This window comes from Corvus cornix, chromosome 1 (assembly GCF_000738735.6).
Source record: "Corvus cornix cornix isolate S_Up_H32 chromosome 1, ASM73873v5, whole genome shotgun sequence".
NCBI lineage: Eukaryota > Metazoa > Chordata > Aves > Passeriformes > Corvidae > Corvus > Corvus cornix.
Window position 1 is genome coordinate 1,677,378 of NC_046332.1, and position 21,323 is coordinate 1,698,700.

The 21,323-nt window shown below is 47.7% G+C and overlaps 1 protein-coding gene and 1 long non-coding RNA gene across 4 annotated transcripts; both read right to left on the reverse strand.

Moving 5' to 3' along the window:
• Positions 1–275: 275 nt before the first annotated feature.
• ADAMTS1 (ADAM metallopeptidase with thrombospondin type 1 motif 1) lies at positions 276–7,934 on the reverse strand. The gene is given in 10 exon segments (XM_039556616.1): positions 276–2,670; positions 2,970–3,145; positions 3,968–4,143; positions 4,244–4,367; positions 4,369–4,431; positions 4,658–4,944; positions 5,208–5,375; positions 5,734–5,866; positions 6,327–6,673; positions 6,931–7,934. Coding segments are annotated over 10 exon segments (2,721 nt in total). The 5' UTR covers positions 7,436–7,934; the 3' UTR covers positions 276–1,928.
• Positions 7,935–8,392: 458 nt separating this feature from the next.
• Positions 8,393–20,986, reverse strand: LOC120410448. Of its 3 annotated transcripts, XR_005602581.1 has the most exons (4): positions 20,482–20,986; positions 15,167–15,348; positions 11,658–13,953; positions 8,393–10,340 (listed from the first exon to the last, which is right to left on the reverse strand). It is a non-coding gene; the product is annotated as an uncharacterized LOC120410448 (long non-coding RNA). The 3 variants fall into 3 exon arrangements; XR_005602583.1 differs by lacking the exon at positions 15,167–15,348 and having other exon boundaries at positions 20,648–20,985; XR_005602582.1 differs by lacking the exon at positions 15,167–15,348 and having other exon boundaries at positions 20,482–20,985.
• Positions 20,987–21,323: the final 337 nt, after the last annotated feature.

Genomic DNA, 21,323 nt, shown 5'->3' on the forward strand with positions numbered 1-21,323 from the left:
AGCAAAAATCCGACAGAGCCCAACAGAAGATTTTCCCTTGACTGCAGTGGTGATGAGACCAGGTATGAGGGAACAAAAATCAGTTTTTGATGCTTAGTATCCATTTTAACATAATGAAACATGCTACCAACAGCACTCGAACAGCTCCTTCACACAGTGCTTCTTGGAAAAGTAGCATCAGGAGAAAATCAGAGAGGAAAAGGGAAACCTCTGACTGCTCATGAACGGCTCTGGATTTTCACTGCTCCCTTCCCACCAGAGTAAGGCAAAACTGCTGCTTTTGTATGTATTTTATTGGTTCTAAACACGACTGACAGCACTGCTCCCTCTGCAAGCTGTTACTACAACCAGTGGCATCAGTTGAGTTGCACTCCATTTTCTGAAAGAGATGAGTTAGTGGTAAAGTAATAAAATACAGAATGACTTCTTTTAAGGTGGTGTGGGATATTATGGGGAGAGTTCTCCAAACCTCTTCACTAACACAGGTAATGAGTTGCCTTTTGCTTAATATTTTCCTCAGATTCCAAGCTGTTTCTGCTCCATGGACTGGTTTTAGTCCAGTGAAATAAAGACACTCCATTTCCAAAATTTATAGGGTTCATTTATTACCTCTAGTAACATATTATACTGTATAAATACTCTATCCTTGTTATATGTCCTTTTAAAAAAGCGATAACTTAGAAGATCACATTAGACAAGAAGTATAAAAATAAATACGCTCATTATATGCATTTATTACAAATTATAACCCTTCCCAGAAGGGAAAGAAATATGAAATACTTATGAAGTATATAAAATCTATAGTAATATATTTTACTATATACATATGGAAAGCCATATTCTCTTATGGTCTATGGACTGGCACAATCTTCAATGATGTGAATGCTGGCGTTTTGCTGTGGATGGACCTGCTATCCCTCAGCTTTGCCTTCCCACCTGATCAGTGACTGAGCTCTACAAACCCAGCAGAGGCCAAAGAGGACGTTCCCATTTGTAATGGGATTCTTTCTTTTTTCCTTTTTAACTCACGTAATATCCATTGGCTAGGGTAAGGCCAAAGGTCTGAGTGTGAAAGCACGACTGGAATGCTCACACACTCCATGAATCTGTTAGGCAGGAAGGCAGCACCAAGCCGGAATCAGAAAAGCCAGCAGAAGGTAGGCAGAAGGCACAAAGAGCAACTACTCAGACTCGGATTTCTGCTTTTCCAAGCCTCTGGATTACACATGTCACCACAACGGCACTGGAGTGGCTGAGAGAAATGGACAGGCACATTGGGGTGACATAAAGGTACTTTAAAAGAAACATGAAACTCTAGTGATTTGTGGAGTTGATATTTGTTCTTGGTATTTCTTACTCTTGACAGGTAGAGAATATGGCTTTATTTTTATATAAAACTATTCTCTGAAACAATAGCAGCCATGAATGACATAGTTAAAGCTCCTTTTCCAATCTTTTTTTTTTTGCCCTTTGTGAGGTAGGTAAGCCCTGACCAATTATTTTAAGCTTTTTCTCTCCCCTTCCTACACGTGGGGATTTGATCAGTACCACAAGATAAATCCAAAAGAAGGGAGAAATAACGGAACCCCAAAATGTTTGCCTGAATGTGTCTCACTGCTCACGTTTGGCTTAATTTGTAACAGGCTGAAAAAAAGGCAATTGTGATGCCTTTGGGCCTTATCTGCTGAAGACAAATGAGTGACATGGGTCTGCTATCCCATCCAATTTTCAGTTGGCAGGGGATTTTTGGGATGCAAAGCCAACTCAAGCTGTTTGCACTGTCCCACCTCAATGGATCCTCACCATGAATTTTTTACGCAAAACACGCGCGCTGCCTCTAGCCCTCTTTTGTGTTTTTCAGTGCACTGGTCTGAAGGAAAAAATAAAATAATAAAAAAAAACTTTCTCGCTTTCCCAAGTCGTCCTATCTAGCTGCAGTCCGTGGCGTTGCAGAAGTCTATCAGGTGCTTGGGTTTCTTGGAGGGCTCACAGCTTTCCTGGGGCAGCACGCTGCCGTCCGAAGAGACACATTTCAACAACCTCTTCTTGAAGCCCTTCCCACACGTCTTGGAGCAGGGGGACCAGTCCCCCAGCTGCCACTGCGGGCAGGGCACGTCGGCGCAGGGCCGCAGGTTGCTGGGCTTCAGCTCGCGGGCGCAGTCGGCGGCCGGCCGGCCCCGCGGGTCCCGGCACTCCACCGCCCGCCGCTGCCAGCCCGAGCCGCACGACTTGGAGCACTCGCCCCACTCCTCGATCACCCACTCCGAGGAGATGATCTCCCTGATGGCGTTGAAGGATTCCTTCTTCCTGCCGGGCGCCTTGTCCGTGCCGGGCTGCGCCGGCTTCTTCACGAAATAGGTGAACTTGATCTTGGGCTGCGGCAGGTCCCCCACCGTCAGCACCTGGATGGTCAGGGGCTCCTTCAGGGGGCTGAAGCTGCGGATGCGCTCCAGGGCGGCCGAGGAGCCGCTGTAGCGCAGCACGCTGCCCTTGTAGGTGATGTCCTGCTCCAGCGTGGACAGGGTGTAGTCACCGTTGAGGATGTAGGTGCCGTCGGCGGCTTTGATGGCCAGGAAGCTGCCGTCGTGCCTTGCGCCCCGGTGGTTCCGCTGCTTCACCTCGATGTTGGTGGCCCCCGCCGGGATGGTGACCACGTCGTGGTAGCCAGGTCTGCCCGGGAGAAAAGACAAACACTGAATCTTCTGCTCTTCCCTGGGAAGGGAAAAAGCCTCCGAGCACAAGACTAAACTTTGTCTGAAGTCAAGGCATTTAACTCATTAGTGGATGAATCCCACATTGGCAGAGGGGCTTTCTTTTGTGCTGGGATCTCCCTGCAAGTTATCCCAAATCAGACAGATAAATAAACGCTCAGTTCTAATGACAAACTCAGGCAACATCCACTGGAAAGCCAGAGCTTCCACCCACAAAGCACCCACAAGGAGATGGTGAAGCAGCAGCCCTACACTCACTTGGCTCTAACGAGGGTGCCAGACACTTTCTTGCAGGTGGAGCCGTTGCCCCCGCAGATGCCGCACTTGTCGAACTTCTTGTTGGAGCCGATGGTGCGGTCACAGCCGGCCTTCACACACTGCCCCTGCACGCACACCGACGTGGAGTCGGGGCTGCACGGGGTGCCATCCACCACCTTGGGGACACAAGGAGTCTGGTTACAACATGCACAGTGCTCTGAAACTGCCTAACACAAAATATGGACAGGTGGAAAACTTGCAGCACTGGTCATTTTCAGGGCTTTTGGAATTAAAAACCAGAGTAGCCCACAGGTAGCTGGAGGTATGTGGTGCTACTTCATCTCACTTGCAAAAATGATGCCATGGTGAGAGGAGAAAATGATCTCAGTCTTCATTAATACACCCCTCCCAAAAAAACCTACAAAACTGTTTTACTGATTTCATATAAAAAAGCCCCATTGCTTTCTAGTGTCACCAGAAGGCAGCCATGTCCTCAAAGCACACTGCCAGGGTTGCTTTTAATGCTGTTCAGCACATCCTTTATTTCTAGGAGTGCTGTTCCACAAAAACCCTCTGTGTCATCGCCCTGGTAGTTCCTGGCTCTCACCATCTGATGACAGCAAATTCAAGTAGCTATGCAAGATGAACATTTTTCCTCGTGTTTATTTTAAGCTGTCAGCATATTAGTAACCAGTATGAGAAAGCACCAATGTTCTGGCAAAGATCCCTCAGAGTTTTCCAAACCTATCCCAATGCAATCAGATTGGTAGAAGGAGAGGGAAGGAAACCAGGGTGGAGTGGGAGTAGAGGAGGTGGAAGAATTGTGCCAGAACACTTAAAACATGCCTGCAATGATCCAGCTGTACTTGGAGGAATAATCCAGTTTAAATATGAGACAGACATAACTTCAGATTTCTACACTGCATGACTCTTCAAATAAAGAGAGAAAATAAAAATCCTCCTCATGATCAGAGGGAAGGGGTGCAGTTTCAAAATACCTTTGGCTGTAGAACAAAGAAGTATCCCGTTCCTTTGGCTCGGCAAACCAGCTTGCATCTGTCCTTTGGAGACACACCGGCAAACTTGGGTGTCCACTCCACTGCAGGTCCACTTCCAAAGGGAGACTTGGAAAACTCGTTGTGCTTTTCACACTGTTCCTCCCTGAACGTTTTGCCTGCAGGCAGAGAAAAGACAGGTGGGCATGAGACCATCTCTGTCCGTGCTCTTCCTCCACAACACACCAATCCCGGGTGTCAAAAATGGGGAAAAATTACCGTTGTTGTCTGGGCAGTCCTCGATGTTACAGGACCTGTACTGCACCCGCTTCCCTTCGCAGTATTTGCCCCCGTTCCTCGGGATGGGGTTGTCACACTCCCTGAAGGAATACTGCACTCCCCCCGCCACAGCTGCGGGAGCACTCGCCCCACGCCCCCCAGGACCCCCAGCTCCCATGCACTGGAGTCTGGAATGACAACAAAAGCAGGACACAAGTTAAGACAGGAAAATCCATACAAAGCCACACCATAAAAACCATCATCATGCTCCTTTTCACCCAAACTCGTTAAAAAGCCTGCCCTAAGTTTGTTTATTAGCATTGAATCAACCCCTTCTAACAGATCCCTTCCATTGCAGCATTCTCCCAGCGGCTCCGCAACCCAAGCTGCGCCGATTTCTTTTTCACTACTTACATCATAATGCTTCTTCTCAGTCTTATTCACACACTTGCCATTCATGCACCACTTCCCTTCCCCGCAGCTGGTGCCGTCTGCCCAGGGGAAGTGTTTGGTTTGGCACACGAGCAGCCCTCCGGAGGTGCCGGTGCACCACAGCGTCGTGCACGTACTGGCTGCGTCGGGGCAGTGCTTGGACTCATCTCCAAACGTGAACTGGCACTGCCTGTTGGCATCGTACAGCGTGCCGGGCAAGTCAGAAGGGAGCTGGATGGGCCTGTGGGGCTTGTCCAACAAACACTCCCCTGAAAAAGTCGGAAAAAAAAGGAAAAAAAACCAAGTCAGATGATGCTGTGGGTTCAGTTTTAAAAGGGATCTGCATTTGCTTTCTAACAGAAGCCTTTGAGCCCACTTCTGCCAGCATTTTTGTAAAAGTAAGGCTCTTCTAAACTCACTGACAGCACGCCAAAGGTTAAGTCTGTGCTGAAGCACTCTCGTTGAAAAAAAAGCAAAGCAGTAAAGCACAAGAGCTCAAACGCCACATGAATGGAAAGCTTAATAACCTTACCATGACCGTTATCCAAAAATGTTGTAATCATGTAGGCACTGCATGGAGACCAGGGCTGGCTGCGGTCCAGGTTGGAGAGCATGGATGCCATCATGTGGAAATCCCGGCTCATTCCATTGATGCCAGCACACTGCTTTGCATCGTCATGAGGCATGTTAAACACGTGGCCTTCGAGAAAGGGAGAAAGGGAAAGTCTGTGACTTTAGGAAGTCTGTCCTACGCATTACCAACAGTATTTTAAATATTGCTCTAGAGCTGCTCATAGCCCGGTCTCTAATTAATAACCCGAATCTGAACGCTCCCAGATTTCAAGCAGATGGCACTGGATCTTCTCTCCCCTTTTTTTTCCTGCAGGCACACACACAGCTCTTGCAGACAATGCTGTGCAGGCCGGATTTGCTTTCCAGAGTCCAACCCTGCTCCAAGGCAGGGCTTTGCCTCCTCCCGACTGCTCCGGGGAGGTGCAGGCTGGGCTTTACGGCATCAAGCTGGCTTCAATTAATCCCAGGGAATAGCTTTCAAGTACCTAATTCGTGGGCTGTTGTGAAGGCAGCCTGCAAACCATCGTCTTCTATGATAGAGCAACTGCGGTTTAGATCACAAACTGTTCCCACATCAGCCATCCCAAGAGTATCACATGTCTTGGCACCGCACAGGTCCTGTAAAAAAAGGCAGTTTCATTATTAATCAGATCAGAGACTTAACCTTGGCAAGAGCCATCCAGCCCTGGCAGTTTGCCTTTACTTATGGAAAGAGCATAAATATTCAGCACTTCAATGGGTATGATGGCAAAAATCTGTCTCTGGAACATAGGCGAGGGTTACACGTAGAAATAAAATGCATAATTTCCATCTGAAATCTGCTAAAAATATATGGGGCAGGAACACAGTGCACAAACTGTGAGTTCAGAAAGACAGTGCACAAACTGTGAGTTTCACCCGACATGGTGCAAACAGCAAAAAAAAAAACCCAACAAAATAAAAAGCAGCTCAGCTGCTTTTAGCCTGCTTCACTGCAGCCGTGGTGACACACGACTGCCTCTGGACACTTTTTTTTGGAGGTCTCCTGGCAGAGGGGGCAGGGAGCAGTGGGGCTGGATGTGACCTCGGTGTCCCTCACCTGCCTGGTGAAGAGGATGGCCGTGTCGTAGTGCTCGGCGTGCCGGTCGCTGGGCGGGTTGTGCTGCTTCTGCCAGCTGCAGAAGTTCCTCAGAGTCAGGGCGGCGTTGGAGGAGATATCCGGGCCCTTGCGCTCCTCGTAAATGACCATGATCTTCACCACCACGAGGCTGATGGAGTTGCGGATGCTGGGGTGCTTGTACAGCTTGGCGGCCACGGAGAGCAGGGTCAGCAGGTAGTGCTTCAGCCCGCTGCCGTGGAACTCGGCCATGGACTGGTCTGCCACCAGCAGGGTCTCCACGTAGCGGGGGCTGGACACGAACCTCTTCTTCCTCCTGCTTCTCGTTTCTGCGTTAAAAATAAGGGAAGGGAACGCGCAGGTGAGCACAGCAAGAGACCACGGTTTAAAAAAGCCCAGACCCACTCAAGATGTGCACCCAAGGTTTGTGCTCCCGCCCCCGAAGCCCGGCGATCCCGCAACCAGGCGGGCACCTCGAGGCGGGCACCTCGGGGTGGGCTGCGGGGCAAGCAGCGGCCAGGCATCCCCGCCAGACGCCCCTCTCCTCCCCGTCCCTGCGGAGGCCGGCGCGGCATCCCCACGGTACCTGCGGGCTCGGCGGGCTCCGGCCCCTCCGCCTCGGCCCCCGCCTCGGCCACGGCGCAGCGGGCGGCAGGGGCGGCCCGCGGGACGCCGCGGAGGCGCAGGAGGTGCGGCCCGTGGCGGTGCGCGGTGCCGGGCGCCGGCTGGATGAGGTACTGGCGGCCCCGCAGCGAGAAGGCGCCGCGCAGCCCCGCGCACAGGCTGAGCGCGGCCGCCGAGCCGGGGTCCCGGTTCACGGTGCCGGAGTAGAAGCAGCGGGAGAGGTCGTCCTCGGGCGGCGGCGGCGGCCCGCCCAGGTACTGCAGGGTGAAGTCCGGGGCCAGGAAGCTGCTGTCGGGCTCCAGCTCCAGCGTCAGGCGCTCCCCGAAGGCCTCCAGGCGGAAGCGCTCGCGGGCGCCGGGCGCGCCCAGGCGCCGCGGCAGCACCAGCGCCCTGCGCTCGGCGCTGCACAGCCCCAGCAGCGCCGCCAGCACCGGCGCCAGCGCCGGCAGCCGCCCCCCGCTCCTCATCGCTCGGCGCAGCCCTTCTCCTCTCTTTATTTCACTTTATATGGAAATGGATATGGAGATGTGGGTTTTTGCTTTCAGGTTTTGGGGGGTATCTGAGTCTTTCTGCCGGCAGAGGACCGCGCGGGAGCCGCGTCCCGCGGTCACTGGAGAGGCGGCGTCGGCTTCCCCATGGCCGGGGCGCGGCGGCGATGCCGGGGAGCGCGGCTCTGCGGGGGCAGCGCTGCCCCTCGCTCCGTCCCTCTGTCTTCTGTCCTGCTCTGGCTGCCGCTTCTCCTGCCCGCCTCCTCCTCAGCCTTCCCCGGCAGCAGCAGCGGCGGGCGGGGAGGACGCTCCGGCGAGTCTCCGGCAGCCCCGGGACGGTCCCGCCTGCACTTCCAGGGCGCCGAGGAGCCTCCCGTGCTTTGCGGAGCGGAGCGCCGCGGGCCCGTCCGCCTCCGCCGTGCGGGTGAATGCGGGAGCGGGGCTCGCCGCCGCCCTTTATGGGGTCCAGCCGTGCCGCCCCCAGCCCGGCGCTGCCGCCGCGCCCGCGCCGCTGAGATCACTGCGTGCGTAACGCGCCCGCGGGCGGCCCCCGCCGCGCCGCCCTCCCGCCGCCCCCGACGGGGCGGGACGGCTCCGACACGGCCCGGGGTCGGCCCCCGCTGCCGCAGCGGGCTGGGCTGCGCCCCTTCCCTGCCCCGGGGGTGCTTTGTGCCCGGCTCCGAGCGCTGCGCCCCGCGGGGACCGCTCGTGGGAGCGCCGGGATGCGCTGCGGGTCCGTTCCCTGCCCCGCGGGGCTCGGGGAGCGGCAGGTGGACGGTCTGGAGCTCCTGGGGCGGGGGGGGGGGGGGAGAGGGGGGAAGGGACACACCCCTGCACGCCTTCGTGGCTTTTCCTTCTATTTTTCTTCTTCTTCTTTTTTTTTTTTTTTAATTTTAATCCCCCCCCCCTTTCCCCCCTTCCCCCTTTCCAAGCAATTCCTGCCCTTTCTCGGCCCTAATAGCTGCAGTCGGTCATGCACCTGTACTTCTGAGAAATGGTTCCTTTCCAATCACTTAAACAGGGGCGTTTACGTAGGTGCAGCCAATGTTTTGCTTTGAAGCCATAACCCAAGCATGGTGGTGCTGCTAATCCCCTTAATTCCTATGTGTGCAGCCCCAGCTTTCTGCTTCTGAAGGCCTTTTTGGAGGAGGAGGGCAAAGAAGTGGCGTGAATAAAACCAGAATGTGTGTACCTGTTAGTGACAACTCCTGGGCTTCCCAGTTAAGCAAAGACGCTTGTGTGTCTGTCAACACATCATTCAATACAGGTGTGAAACTCAGAGGCTGAAAACAGAAGGCACAAAACCTTGGGATAGGGCAAACGTTTCTAAAGTTTTATGTATCCACTGTTTTCTTGGGATGGAGCGTCCCATTTATGGCACTAAATCTAATAACCCTAAGGCTTTTCTTCCTAATTTAAACCATGTCAGACAAACTTGGAACCACATGTGTGTGTCAATAGCACAGTCTGACTGCCTGCTAAGTTCTGACAATACATCCATTTCCCATGGCGTTCTGTAAATCTTGCAAGTTTAGAATTGCTCATTGTTTGAAGTTGTGCAAAAAAAAAAAAAAAACCAACATATGGGAAGATGAACCCAGTTTCCCAGCTACTTGCTCAACAAAAGTGCTCTTGTCCCACAAAGTGATGAGCAAAATCAGAACTAGGCCTCAAATGTGGGATTTTCTTTGGGACACAGCAGGAAATGCTGGATTGACTTCCAGAGGCTGCGACTGCTGCCCTTTAATACTTCAGCAGCAGCAAAGTCCATTCAGTTATGAATAATTTTTCACTTGAGTTGGAAATGTGTGTCAGTCTCTACCCTTATCTTTGAGATCTGTCTGTGCCCAGCTCTGCTGGGCTTTTCCTAGGATAGAACACAACAAAGGTACTATTCATTCATGCTGTTAATTAATTGGTGTTGCACGTGATACCTAATACAGGGAATTACCAGTTTAAAAGCCTCGAAATAGAAACGTGGAGTGGAAAGGAAAGCATCTTCGTAATTTTTTTTTGAACTAGCATTGGTTCAAGATAGAAACTCTTGCTAATAGCTGAATTAAAAATATGAAAACCTCCTTGTTTGTCAGCATAGTCAGTGTCACTCGGATCAGCAAGGACCAGAACAAGGCCACCAAAGGTGTGTCCATGCAGCTGCCAGCTGCGCCTTTGGTTTTGCTGCTGGTTTTTGATGTTAATTCTCCGATTTGAAAAGATCCTGACCACCTTAAAACAGCTTTTTCAGGCTGAAAAGTCTTCCCCATATCCCACCAGGTGGCACTCGCCTATAAAAATTTGTTCTGGGAGTTTCGTGGTTGATCTCCAGCTTTCCTGGTGCAAAGGCTTACATTTTTGCAGCGAGCTTTACAGTTCCCTGATTAGCACAGAAGTTTTCCTGGCCTTTATGTAATATCCAGGGAAGTGTTTCAGCAAAGAACTCAACTGTTCTGTTGCACTACCTGAACACAAATCGTGTTGGGAAGCAACTTCTGCAACAGGTTTGCTGGCTGTCACACCTGGATCACCACCTGGATCATCTTGTAAGTGCTTGACGTGCTTCCTCTGACCAACCCCAGTGAGTTTAGCTGGATTATTCAGGACACTGAAGCCTCTGTACACATATTTTTAAGCTGCATTGTACCAAATCTGTGCCAGCTCCAATCACAGTTTATGTGAATTAAGACTTAGAAACGCACTGACCTTTCTCAGGATTTCACTTAGAGAAAGACCCAGAAAAGGCATAAAATTTGTCTTTTGAAAGAAACTTCTAGTGCTTGGAGAAAAAACCAAATCCAGTCAGGGATGCAAGATGCTGTAACTCCAAGTAAGCCACCAGATAGCGCCACCACATCATCGTTTTGGGGTCAGATCATCGTATTTTGCTCTGCAAGAATAGTTTTTACGGCTCAGACCCAAGTGCTGTCGGTCTCTGAGCAGGATTAACAATACTGAAGCTTTAATTTCTTCACCACTGTTTGCATAAACGGCTGCTTCCAAAATCTAAAAATGCAACACAAACAACTACCCCAACCTTATTTGTTTAAATGCTGCAGAATGATTGCTTGTTTCAGAAACTGTTATAATTTAAGAATTAAAACAGCAGATGGCACATTAGGCCCATTGAATAGGGGATAAAAGACTTGATGCTGTTGAAAAAGTCCTCTGAGAAACACTTCCAAGATTATTTCTGGAGATTGTTTCTCTATGATGTCTTTGTGTTACGTGTGATTAATTTATATTTTTCCATTTATTGTTCATTTTGAGGCCATTAACCGTTGGGTTTTGTTAGTAGGATAACAGGGCTAAGAGAGAAAACCTCTAATTTTGCCTGTTTTGATAATCAGCAGAAATATTAAAACGCAAAACAATGTGCATCGTCACCTTAATGAGAAGTACACATTTTTATTTTGGAGGAGAATCATGGGATTTAACATGGTGATGTGTTTCTTTGTAATTTCTGCTTGTACATTGCTGGTTATCAAAGTTGCCTTAAAAAAAATAGATGCAGAAATTTGGGCAGCCTCCAAATTTTATTGCTAAATAGCCCACAGAGGCCTCTCTGCACTCAAAATGAGCTGCTCCCTATTCTTTCTACTTTCCATTATAAGCTCTTATCAAAATGGGATTCAGCAGGAACTTGGGCTGACACTCCTGGCTTCGTGAGTCAAATACTTTGCTATTTAAAAAGGAGGTGGTTTGCGTGAGAATGTGAATTCAGACCTGGCCATATCCCACATAAATCCATGGTAAGTGGTTTAAAAGAGTTGAGGTCTGACTCTGTGTCTCACTTCCTGGTAGTAGAAGTATTCCTGCTGAAGAATTTGTGCCACCATCTAAATTTCTTGTGAACAGCTGACTTAAATACGAATTTTCATGGTCAAAACAACTGCCAGGGATCAAATAAAAGCAGTCAGGCAAAACAGAACACTGCATTATGGCATGTCTGCTTTAAAAGTCTTTCACAAGTTAAATACAGCTTTGACGAAGGCTCCAAAGTCCCTTGGCAAATGGCAAGGAGCACATTCATAGTGCCCTGAGCTCCACTGACATTTTGATATTTTTATCACACTGGGATTTCAACAGATCCCACACTTTCTCCTGTGCTGTGGACAGGGGGTTGCACAAGCACTGCAAGACATGATACAGTTTCTGTGGAATTCCTCCTAATGAAAACTCATCACTGCATGTATTAATTTCTTACCTTGGAGACTTCTGTGAGTGATGCCACACTCCTTCCAAAGCCACTGTCCAGTAAGATTTCCATGCTGTCCTGCCTGAATGTGCTGGTCATTCTTTCTGACCAGAGCCCATATAATGCTGATACACCTGCCAAGAAGTTTGAATATTAGCAGCAAGCATTTTCAGTGGAGTTAAATATCAAACTGGGCAGTTGCCTCACCCTGGCTCATCCCCTCTTCCCCCAGCCTTCCTCCTTGTTATGCTGGGTAATCAAAAGTTGGCCATGAGTGTATTTAACGAAGGGCACAAACCTTTAAGGAAAGTGATTAACCACTCTCCACTCTCCAAACAATTTATACACGTGTTTAGACTCATCTAATCCATGCTTTGCTAAAAGCTTGGATGGGCTTTCCTCTTGGTTTGTAGGGATGTGGCTCAAATGAGCAACTCACTGCCATTAAGGAGCATCTCCTAAAATCCCCTAGTGAGTGTTACCCTTCTTTAACTGGTAAAATCCTGAGGTACAAAGAGATTAAGCGATTTCTTAGCAATAAGACAAAATACCTTTGTTACATCAATGCAATTCTTAGACATTTGCAGAACCTGTAGCTCTGCCACAATTTTCAGGATGGGGCTCATGATGTTGCTGATCCGTTCTTGCTTTTTGGCAGTTTTATCCACATTTTGATCAGAACATTGGTTGCTACCTCTTTTTTTTCCTCATGCTTCCAATCCCCCTTGTTTCCTAACGTTAGGCTCCAATTTCAGATTGCTTTTTGCTTCTCTTTTAATGTTGGGGATGAAGTACATGGGAAATCTTTGCTTGCCATCAGGTACAAGGGCATGTAAGTCAGTAAGACTTGTTTAGGTGTCTTGGGATGGAACAAAGTCCAAAAAGCTCTCCCTAAATCCTGGATTTAGGTCTCCCTAAAGCCACATAATTTCTATATGTCAACACTGATATGCTCTTTTAATCACAAGGTCAGCTGAGCTGGAGGCAAGACATCACCACATATTTTGCCTGACATAGCAGGATGCCTAGTATTTCCATTTTATCAACGAAAAGAGTGAAATAAAAGGTTGTAACACTGATCTTAGGCAAAGAACTGCAGGATATTGTGGTGGGCTGACCTTGGCTGGATGTCAGCTGATCCCTCATTCCTCCTCCAGAACAGGAGGATGAAAACAAGATAGAAAAGCTCATGAATTGACATAAAGGCGGGGAGATCAATTACCAGTTACTGCCATAAGCAAAGCGGAGTTATCTTGGGGCAAGTTAATTTAATTTATTGCCAATTAGAGTGGGATGGTGAGAAGAAAAGACAAGATCTAACCCCTGCTTGCATTAGTTTTTCCCCCCTTAGTTCCTGCCTCCTCTGCCTCGCTCCCACGTGGTGCAGGAGGATGGGGAATGGAGGGCTGTCCTAAGCCCGCGAGAGCTCCTCTTTCACGCCGTATGATTTTCCCAAGCCATGCCAGAACCTACCACCAGGAACTGACAAAATAGATCAAGCTGTTCCATCAGGTTTGAGTCGACGCTGCCCCTTCCTGGCTGTCCCTCGCTGACACGTCCCCAAGGAGGTGTGTGAGGTGAGGAAGCCTCTGGCTGCCCAGGCGGGTGTTGCGGGCAGAGGAGCTGAGCAGTGGCAGCCAGAGCCTCCCTTTGCTGCTGCCTCCCGTTTTTGGAAGGTTTGACCTCTCTGGCTGTCCCAGTTGCCTGCAGAGGCCTGGTTGTGTCTCCCTGGCTGAGCTCAGGGAGCCCCTCTGGCACAAAACCTCTCTTGCACAACTGCAATTCCCACTGTCAATACCTTCCCCCCAGGAGCAGCCCCCCCGCGGCAATGGGACACGGAGCTGGGGCACAAAATAGGAACAAAGGGGACTCAGCAGACACGTAGGCCCCGCTCCTGGGAATATTTATAGTCAGGCTTAACTCAGCATCGTGCTAACCCCTCACAGGATCCAAAGCTTCATAAAAACTTGGCCGAAATGCTCTGTTTACAAATGATATCCAGAGGAAGCATGTGCAGTGTCTTCCACAAGAAATGAAGCTTTCAAACAAAACACCCATCCATCGCCCATGTCAGCTTGTCCCGCAGACACAGCAGGAAATCAACAGACAGTAGTAAACCCACGCAAACAGAATTTCTATTTTCACTCTTGCTGCTCTTAGGTCTTCTGAAAGAAACATTGTTGCTGCTTAAGACCAAACATCAAAAAGTTGGTTGACAAAACGTGTAACTTTCATTTAGCATGACTCAATTTCTCCTCTTGCTTTGATACGCAAACCCTTATGCAAAGCCCTTGCTGTTGGGGACCTAAGAAAAGAGGGAAGAGGTGAAATAGGCATGGGGAAAGCTTTTGCCAGTATTATTATATCTAGCAGTTAATGTCAGTATTTTGACTCATTCTCTCCTAGTTGTTTCCCACCTTCTGTTTAATTGGAGGATTAGAAGTTTTAATTCCAAATATATTTCGATATGCTGTTAAAATATTGCAGGGAGAAAGATGCATCATTGTTTCACATGGAATATTTTTTAGCATAATAATTAATTTAATTGCCTGCACAAGCTCAGCCATCCTTTCTGACCATAAGATGGACATGACTGGAAGGTGGACATCATATCCCCTTTCCCTCTGGCATTGCCCTCTCCTGTTGGGAAAGAGGCCTGGCTCTTGTGCCTGGTTTGGATCCATGGGGAACACAGCTGAGGCAACCCCAAATTCTTTGGGTTGCAGCTGGCTCTGCCTGCCTCTGTTGCATGCTGGGCAGAGGGACATCTGCACGTCCCTTGGGAAATGCAAGTGGGCAAGAGGATGCAAAGTCCTCTCTGTGGCTGATCCGGGCTGGTCTGGGCTCTGTGGAGGTGCTGGTTGAGATCATGTGCCTGCTGATGGGCTGATCCTCAGGGATGCACTGGCAAGAGCAGGGCAGAGTTGGGCTAGTCCCCGTTAAGTGTGGGATTTAACGAGGGATGTGGATTGGAGGAGACTTCTTGGGCTTCTGAGGCTGACATTCCAATTATTTCAATTATTCCAGTAACCATTCTGATTATATGTTATGTGTCTTCAAAGCCGTCTAGGGAAGCCCCTTCCCTGAGACCTCCAAGCTCCCAGAGTAGAACAGCACAATTTCCAAGCTTCCCTCACCCACTTTTCCTTTCTTGATTATTTAAAAATCTCAGAAGCTTTTGCTCAATACCATTTATGAACTGCGTGTGGTATAAAAATCCCCGCTCCAGTGCAAATATGCACAGCTGTCACATAGAACACACTTTTTAAAACCAAGGCACCATCAGGTATTTTAGCAAACAGGTAAAAATTTTCCACTTTATAAAAACATACATTTATGTAATCCTAGTGATGCCAGCTGAGCTGGCTTTGCTTTATATGGTAAATACACCAGCTAAAACAGGTTGTGCAAGAAATTGCTAATAAGGCAGAAAAGTGAACCCAAATTTAACTGAGAGGGCCCTGCCAGCTTTGCAATTTGGATTTCAAAGCTCTCCAAGAAAAATATTCTCTTTTTACCTCCTCAAAAGGATCCAAACTCAAACATGGTGTCGGAAACGAATTGAAACGCTATGAACACTCCAGCTATGACGTCAGGCACTCACAAACTGCAAGCAGTGACAACATTAACTCGTGATTTTTGCTTCGGGGAGGGCACGTGTGTAGATGTGCTTTCCAGCAGGAGGGATGGAGACAGAGGGCTGTAAAATTGAATTTGATGAATTTCAGGACTGCATTACGTGTATCTACCTCGCACCCCAGCAATGGAAAGGACGCGCTGGTGAAGGAAGCAGCTTCCAGACCCCTGTCCCTAAAACACTGCAAACCATCCGTGCACAAACGCCCTGCCTGGGCTTGTTTCAACATCCGAACAAATTTGCAAGCAGTTTTGATTATCCAAGAGTAGGGGAATGCAAGCCTTCTGACACTTCTAGAAAGCCTCCAACAAGCACTTGGAGCAGGAATCAGTGCCTGGGGAACATTACCACACAGAGATAAGTTTAATTACAGACATCAGCATTTTGCTGGAGAGGCTGCCTTGTCCAAAATTTTGCTCTGTATGTCATTTCAACCCTCAGAGATAGCACAAAAAGGATCAGCTGGTGTTCTAGACTCCAGGGCCAAGTGGTGTAAATAAATGCTGCTCCACACGTGAGTAATTCCTTTGGCTCTGTGTGTGCTGCCTCTGGGTCAGGGAACACAGGAAAAATGCTGACCTGGTCTTTGTACTCCTAAGGGGTACTCAAAGCCCAGCTACCTCCAAGACCTCTGCTCTCCCTACCAGGTGGAATTAGGCTTTGCTACGGGAAGTGTCTCATTTGTCCAGGAGTTGGGGCAGAAAGGCCTCTCACCCCATTAAGGCAAAAGAAAAAGCATTACCTACTCCAGTACACTCAATTTCTTCTCACTAAGGTGAAATTAGTTGACCACCAACCTTTTCAAAGGGACATTGTAATCTAATCCTATTTAAAATCCTATTAGAAGCATTGGTTTATGGCTAGATTTTGTAATTTTCATGTACCAGGTAGCATAGGAGCAGTATTTTATGTACACTTTTAATTCTGTGTTGTCAGAGCAGGCGTTACTTTGGATTTCCGGATGCTTGGGTTTTGTCTGGTTTTGACATAGATCTACTTTTAGAGCTAGCAAGGAATATTGAATTAAGACCAAATATAAACAATTAAAGTAATGAGCATATTGTTGATCGTACATTAAGAGTCAGGAGGAAGAAATTTGGTGCTATAGGGTGTGACTGAACACATAGATAATTATCTTATAAAGTAGCACAAACATTGGCCAGAGCTGGAAAAAAGCAGTGCTTCTAAAGAGGAAAATATTTTGCTGCTGGGGATTTGGGGATTTGTGTGCTAAGAAGGGGCTGGAGCGGGCGGTTCTTTATGCAGCATGGAAACGCTCCCAGCCATTCCTGCTCCCATTGAGTTTTTTGTCATCCCCGCGCTCTCTAGAAACAAGTGACACGTGGCTTCCCAGGCACAGAAATGGTGGCAAGTCTATAGTTGCTTTGATTAAGCTGTTCTGTAGTATTAGGACCACCCAAAAGATGGCACTAAACAACTTTTAGTCCTGCTCACATGCACCCACACACACGAAATAATACTCAGAAATAGCTCACTAGCTTAATTCTGTAATTTTGTGGGCAAAAGTAGGAATCATTTTAGATAATTCTATGTTAGACCCAACAGGAAAATTGAGGAGACTTTTATATAAGCAGGTAAACTTTGCACTGCAAATACGACTTCCCATGGCCCACATGAAAGCATTCATGCTCTTGTAAACATGACAATGTGACATTTGGTGAGCTGTGAAAGGGGCTTAAGATTACCCAGGAGTTAGGCACTGCACTTAAAATATTTGTTTCTTTAGAAGCTGTACATTGACCTTTATAAATCTGTGGTTATTGGGCCCAAAGTATTTTTATTTATGTGGGTGCAATGTGGAGCCATCTCACCAAAGCCCACGGAGCTCTGTGGAATGATGAGGGTTAGCAAGGGGCTGATGGTCACTACCTTTTTTAATAGGTAGGGCTGATTGTTTTGATTTTTAAATTAGCTTATTTTCTGCAATAGGAAGAACAAGACATGTTTTTGCTAGTCACTTTTCATTTTATGATGTAATAGTTGAAGGAGGAAAAAGAAAATCCTTTCATATTTATAACCTCTAAAAGCTCAGAAGTGGCCTCTAATTTACACCAAACCATAAAGATGAGAGTGTTCCGAGAAAATGCTAGAGGAGGAATCCTCACATCCTGTGGGAGTAATTTTCTACAATTACTTCAGTTTCATGATTCTAATCAAATACATGTTAATAATAAACGTTATGAATGAAAGAACACTGAGCACCACCTTTGCTTGGAGCAGAAATCATTTGGGCAGCAAAAGAAGTTGAGAGATCCAACACCTTCCACAAATATTTGACTCCCCTTTTTATGAGGCTCCTCTTTTGAATGTGGTTGCCTGTAAAACTACAGCTAAAGTAGGAGGATAAAAAGAAACTTCCCAGGAACTAGACAGAAAAGCTTGCACCAGTTGCTCCAAAGCTTGTCCCCTCCATGAGTTGAGCAATTCACTCACTTCTGCCTTTCTTACTGCCTAACTATCTGGTTATAATCAAAATAAGAAACTTGGATGTTGGGGTTCTCTTCAGGGAATGAGCTGGAGCACATTCAAGAGGATTGAGTGCCACCTGCAGAAAAACTGCACAGACATGAAAGCAGCAGCTGGCTCAATTACACTTATTCACCACGGAGTAAAGAAGGCCAAAAAAAGAGAGATAGTGGAAATACACACACAGCAACTGGGTGAGGAGCTGGGCTCCCTTTGTGCTGGTAGCACAGCAACAAGAGTTCCCCACCGAGAGATTCTGCACAATGCAGAACAGTCAAAGCCTCTGTGTATTTCATGGTTACATTTTGGATCTCACAGTCCCAGCTCCTTGAAGCTAAAGGCTTGCCAATATTGGATGTGCAATAGGGATACTGAGTTCTAATAACCACTGCTAATATATAATTCAATAGACTCTAAAAGCTCTGTAGTTACAGTTTTGATGTTGTGTATCAAGGCCAAGTGAAGCAAATATTTACCATCTCTCCAAGGCCTTCCTAATTTGATTTTAAACAACTTCACATTTTAATTAAAAAAAACCCAAAACCAAAACAACTGAAAATAAGTTGCAGCATAAATATTAGGTCACTCCACAGGAGTATATCTTGGGCAGGGGTAGGTGAGCAAAGCATTTTTCTGACAATCATTGCAACCTTCACATTCTGAGGGGATTTGAATGCACTGCAGATATTTTCTATAGCAGAGAGGAGGTACAGTTTCTTACTTTGAGCTTGAAGATAACTTTGCAATGAAGTAAGAGCTGGAGGACATCAAGGGGAGGGATGATAGGGAGGGAAAGAGGCTGAATTGGAACATTACTAATTCTCACAATGGTAGCTCAGTGAAAAAAAATGCTGCAGAACAAACCTGCCTTCATCCAGTCAATTTTTTGGAAAGAATTATGGTCATTTGGAACTGAGTTCTTACTTGAAAACTCTTTGGAAACAGGATACTGCTCCCAAGCACTTTGAGCCCTTTGAGACCTGGAATGAGATTCATCTCACTCAGCCTCAGACATCTGCATTGTGCCTGTCTGCATCTGAACCCCGAGTCCCTTTGTCCCTGGAAAGGAATACATATTTGGAATGTGCAATCCAGCTCACCCACCATGGACATCCCCTGTAGGCTGAAAAGAAGAGCACAAGTGAAGTGCCCGTTCTCTCCCTGCTGAATCCAAAAGGTATCTATAAACACTGTTCAGAAGCACATCCAAAAGTCCTGGGAGAAATCCCTTCCCCAGTGTCAAAATATTTTTTTTACATTCTTGAAAGTCCATTAAACAGTTGCAACAGCTTTATATATTTAGGCTTTAAAAAATAAATAAATAAGAGGAGCAGTGTAATGCAGCCTTGGCAGACAATGTGGCACTGGAATAAATTATGACAGCAGTGTTTGTCTTCATAGATCTGCTCCCAGAGAAGTCAGCCATTGTTCCATAATGCAGCCTGTAGAGCAGTCTGAGCCCAGGGATGGATTTGTCTGGTCAAAGGGAGAAGCATTTTCCATCTATAAGGACCTAGACCACTGAGGACAAGCAAGAGCCTGTGGGGCACGGTTCACCTGATCCTAAGGCCAGTGGCAAAAGCCACAAGCATTGTACCTCTTAGGTGCCTGCCTGTCAGTCCTGTTTGATCTCTTCAGTCCTGTTTAGTACCTTTACAGGCGATCTGGATAAGGGGATTGAGTGCAGCCTCAATCAGTTGCAGAAGAAACCAAACTGGACAGTTCTGGGCCCCTCACCATGAGGACGTTGAGGTTCTGGAGTGTGTCCAGGGAAGGGAACGGAGCTGGGAAGGGGCTGGAGCCCCAGGAGCAGCTGAGGGAGCTGGGAAAGGGGCTCAGCCTGGAGCAAAGGAGGCTCAGGGGGGACCTTGTGGCTCTGCACAACTCCCTGACAGGAGGGGGCAGCCGGGGGGGGGTCAGGCTCTGCTCCCAGGGAACAGGGACAGGAGGAGAGGGAACGGCCTCAGGCTGGGCCAGGGGAGGCTCAGGGTGGAGATCAGCAGGAATTTCTCCATGGAAAGGGCGCTCAGGCCTTGGCAGGGGCTGCCCAGGAAGGTTTGGAGTCCCCATCCCTGGAGGTGTCCAAGGAAGGCCTGGAGGTGGCACTCAGTGCTCTGGGCTGAGGACAAAGTGGCATCGGGCACAGCTTGGACTCAGTGATCTTGGAGGTCTTTTCCAAGCTCAGCGATTCTGGGATTCTCTGTCAATTAGCAAAGGTGCCTGGGTTGACTAATTAAAGGTGCTGTAGGCAGGGCCAGTGCTCCTGTCTGCAGTGTGGAGCTGGTTCTGTGGATGCAGCTGCAAGAGGTGGCTGGAATGAAAACATAGCTGCAAACGTAAACCTGATGCTGAAAGCAGCTGTAAAAAATCCTGGTAACAGAGGAACAGTTGTTTTATATCACTATTTTGGAGCCTAGAAGCCCACGGTACATTCCTGGCTGTGGTTCTGCTCACTGTGTGACTTAAACCAGGATAATTATGACTTTTATGTCTTCCAGTTGCTTCAGCAGGGAAACAGGGGGAAGGGTATCTGCTGGTACCTATTTGTCACCACTTCATTTGACCTGTGCAAGCCTAGACAAATTCTGAAATCTTGCAGCTCAACTTCACAGTTAAGGGGAACTTGGGGATATTCGATTAGGATTAGGCTTTGAATGGCAGCACTATCTTTTAGCTAGGCTAGGCCAGGATCAAGCCAGCATAACTTACCTGGGAGAAAGTCCAACCAATGAATTAATCAGTCAATCCTTGGACATGCAAACTTCAATTTACTTCATGGCATCATATGCATGAGCTTCGCCTTCTCATTTCTTTTGCTTCTCCTGTTACTGCAATGTGTTGCTGAACCTGGAAGTAAAACCATGAAAATACTGACCTCAAAGGATTGGATCCTTGTCTCTGCTGTTACCTTCCCTTCTATTTCCCATGATTTCCAGCTTTTATGTGTGTTTGGGTGCCCACACTGTGCTTCTGCCATTTGTTTGCAAAATATCTCATAGGCTGAAGCTACTGTGGTGGAAATTATTAATGACCCCAATGCATGCCATGCCTAATTAGACCTGGAACTCGTGCCTTATCTTCTCAGAGGCAGCTAAAAATCTCCAAGGGAGTTGAATCATGATGGTTGTGGTGCATTTTGATAAAACTTCCAAATTCAGTCCATATTAGAGAATTCCTGCTTTATAAGCATCTGTTCGTTCTTGATTCCCTTCATTTTTGACATTCTTGTAAATTTAAGTTCATTTGCCACACAGGGGCTTGAAAGAACAGCACATTGAGCTGTTTGCTCCAATGCTCTGTTACAATGTTTTCCCATAATAAGAGGGCATGAAAACATCCAGCTATCTGCTGGAAAATGTACTAATTATTTTCTGAGTGGTGAAAGGTCACAGCCGACAAAGCAAGGGAAAGACAAGCAAGATCCACATAGCTCTGCACTGGAATTACACCTTGGGAGGGAAAATAATAGTTATTAATACAGACCATAAAAGCAATTGTAAAGCTTTTCTAAAAGCATGTTGTCAAACAAGGAATTTAAGACTTATTTTGTG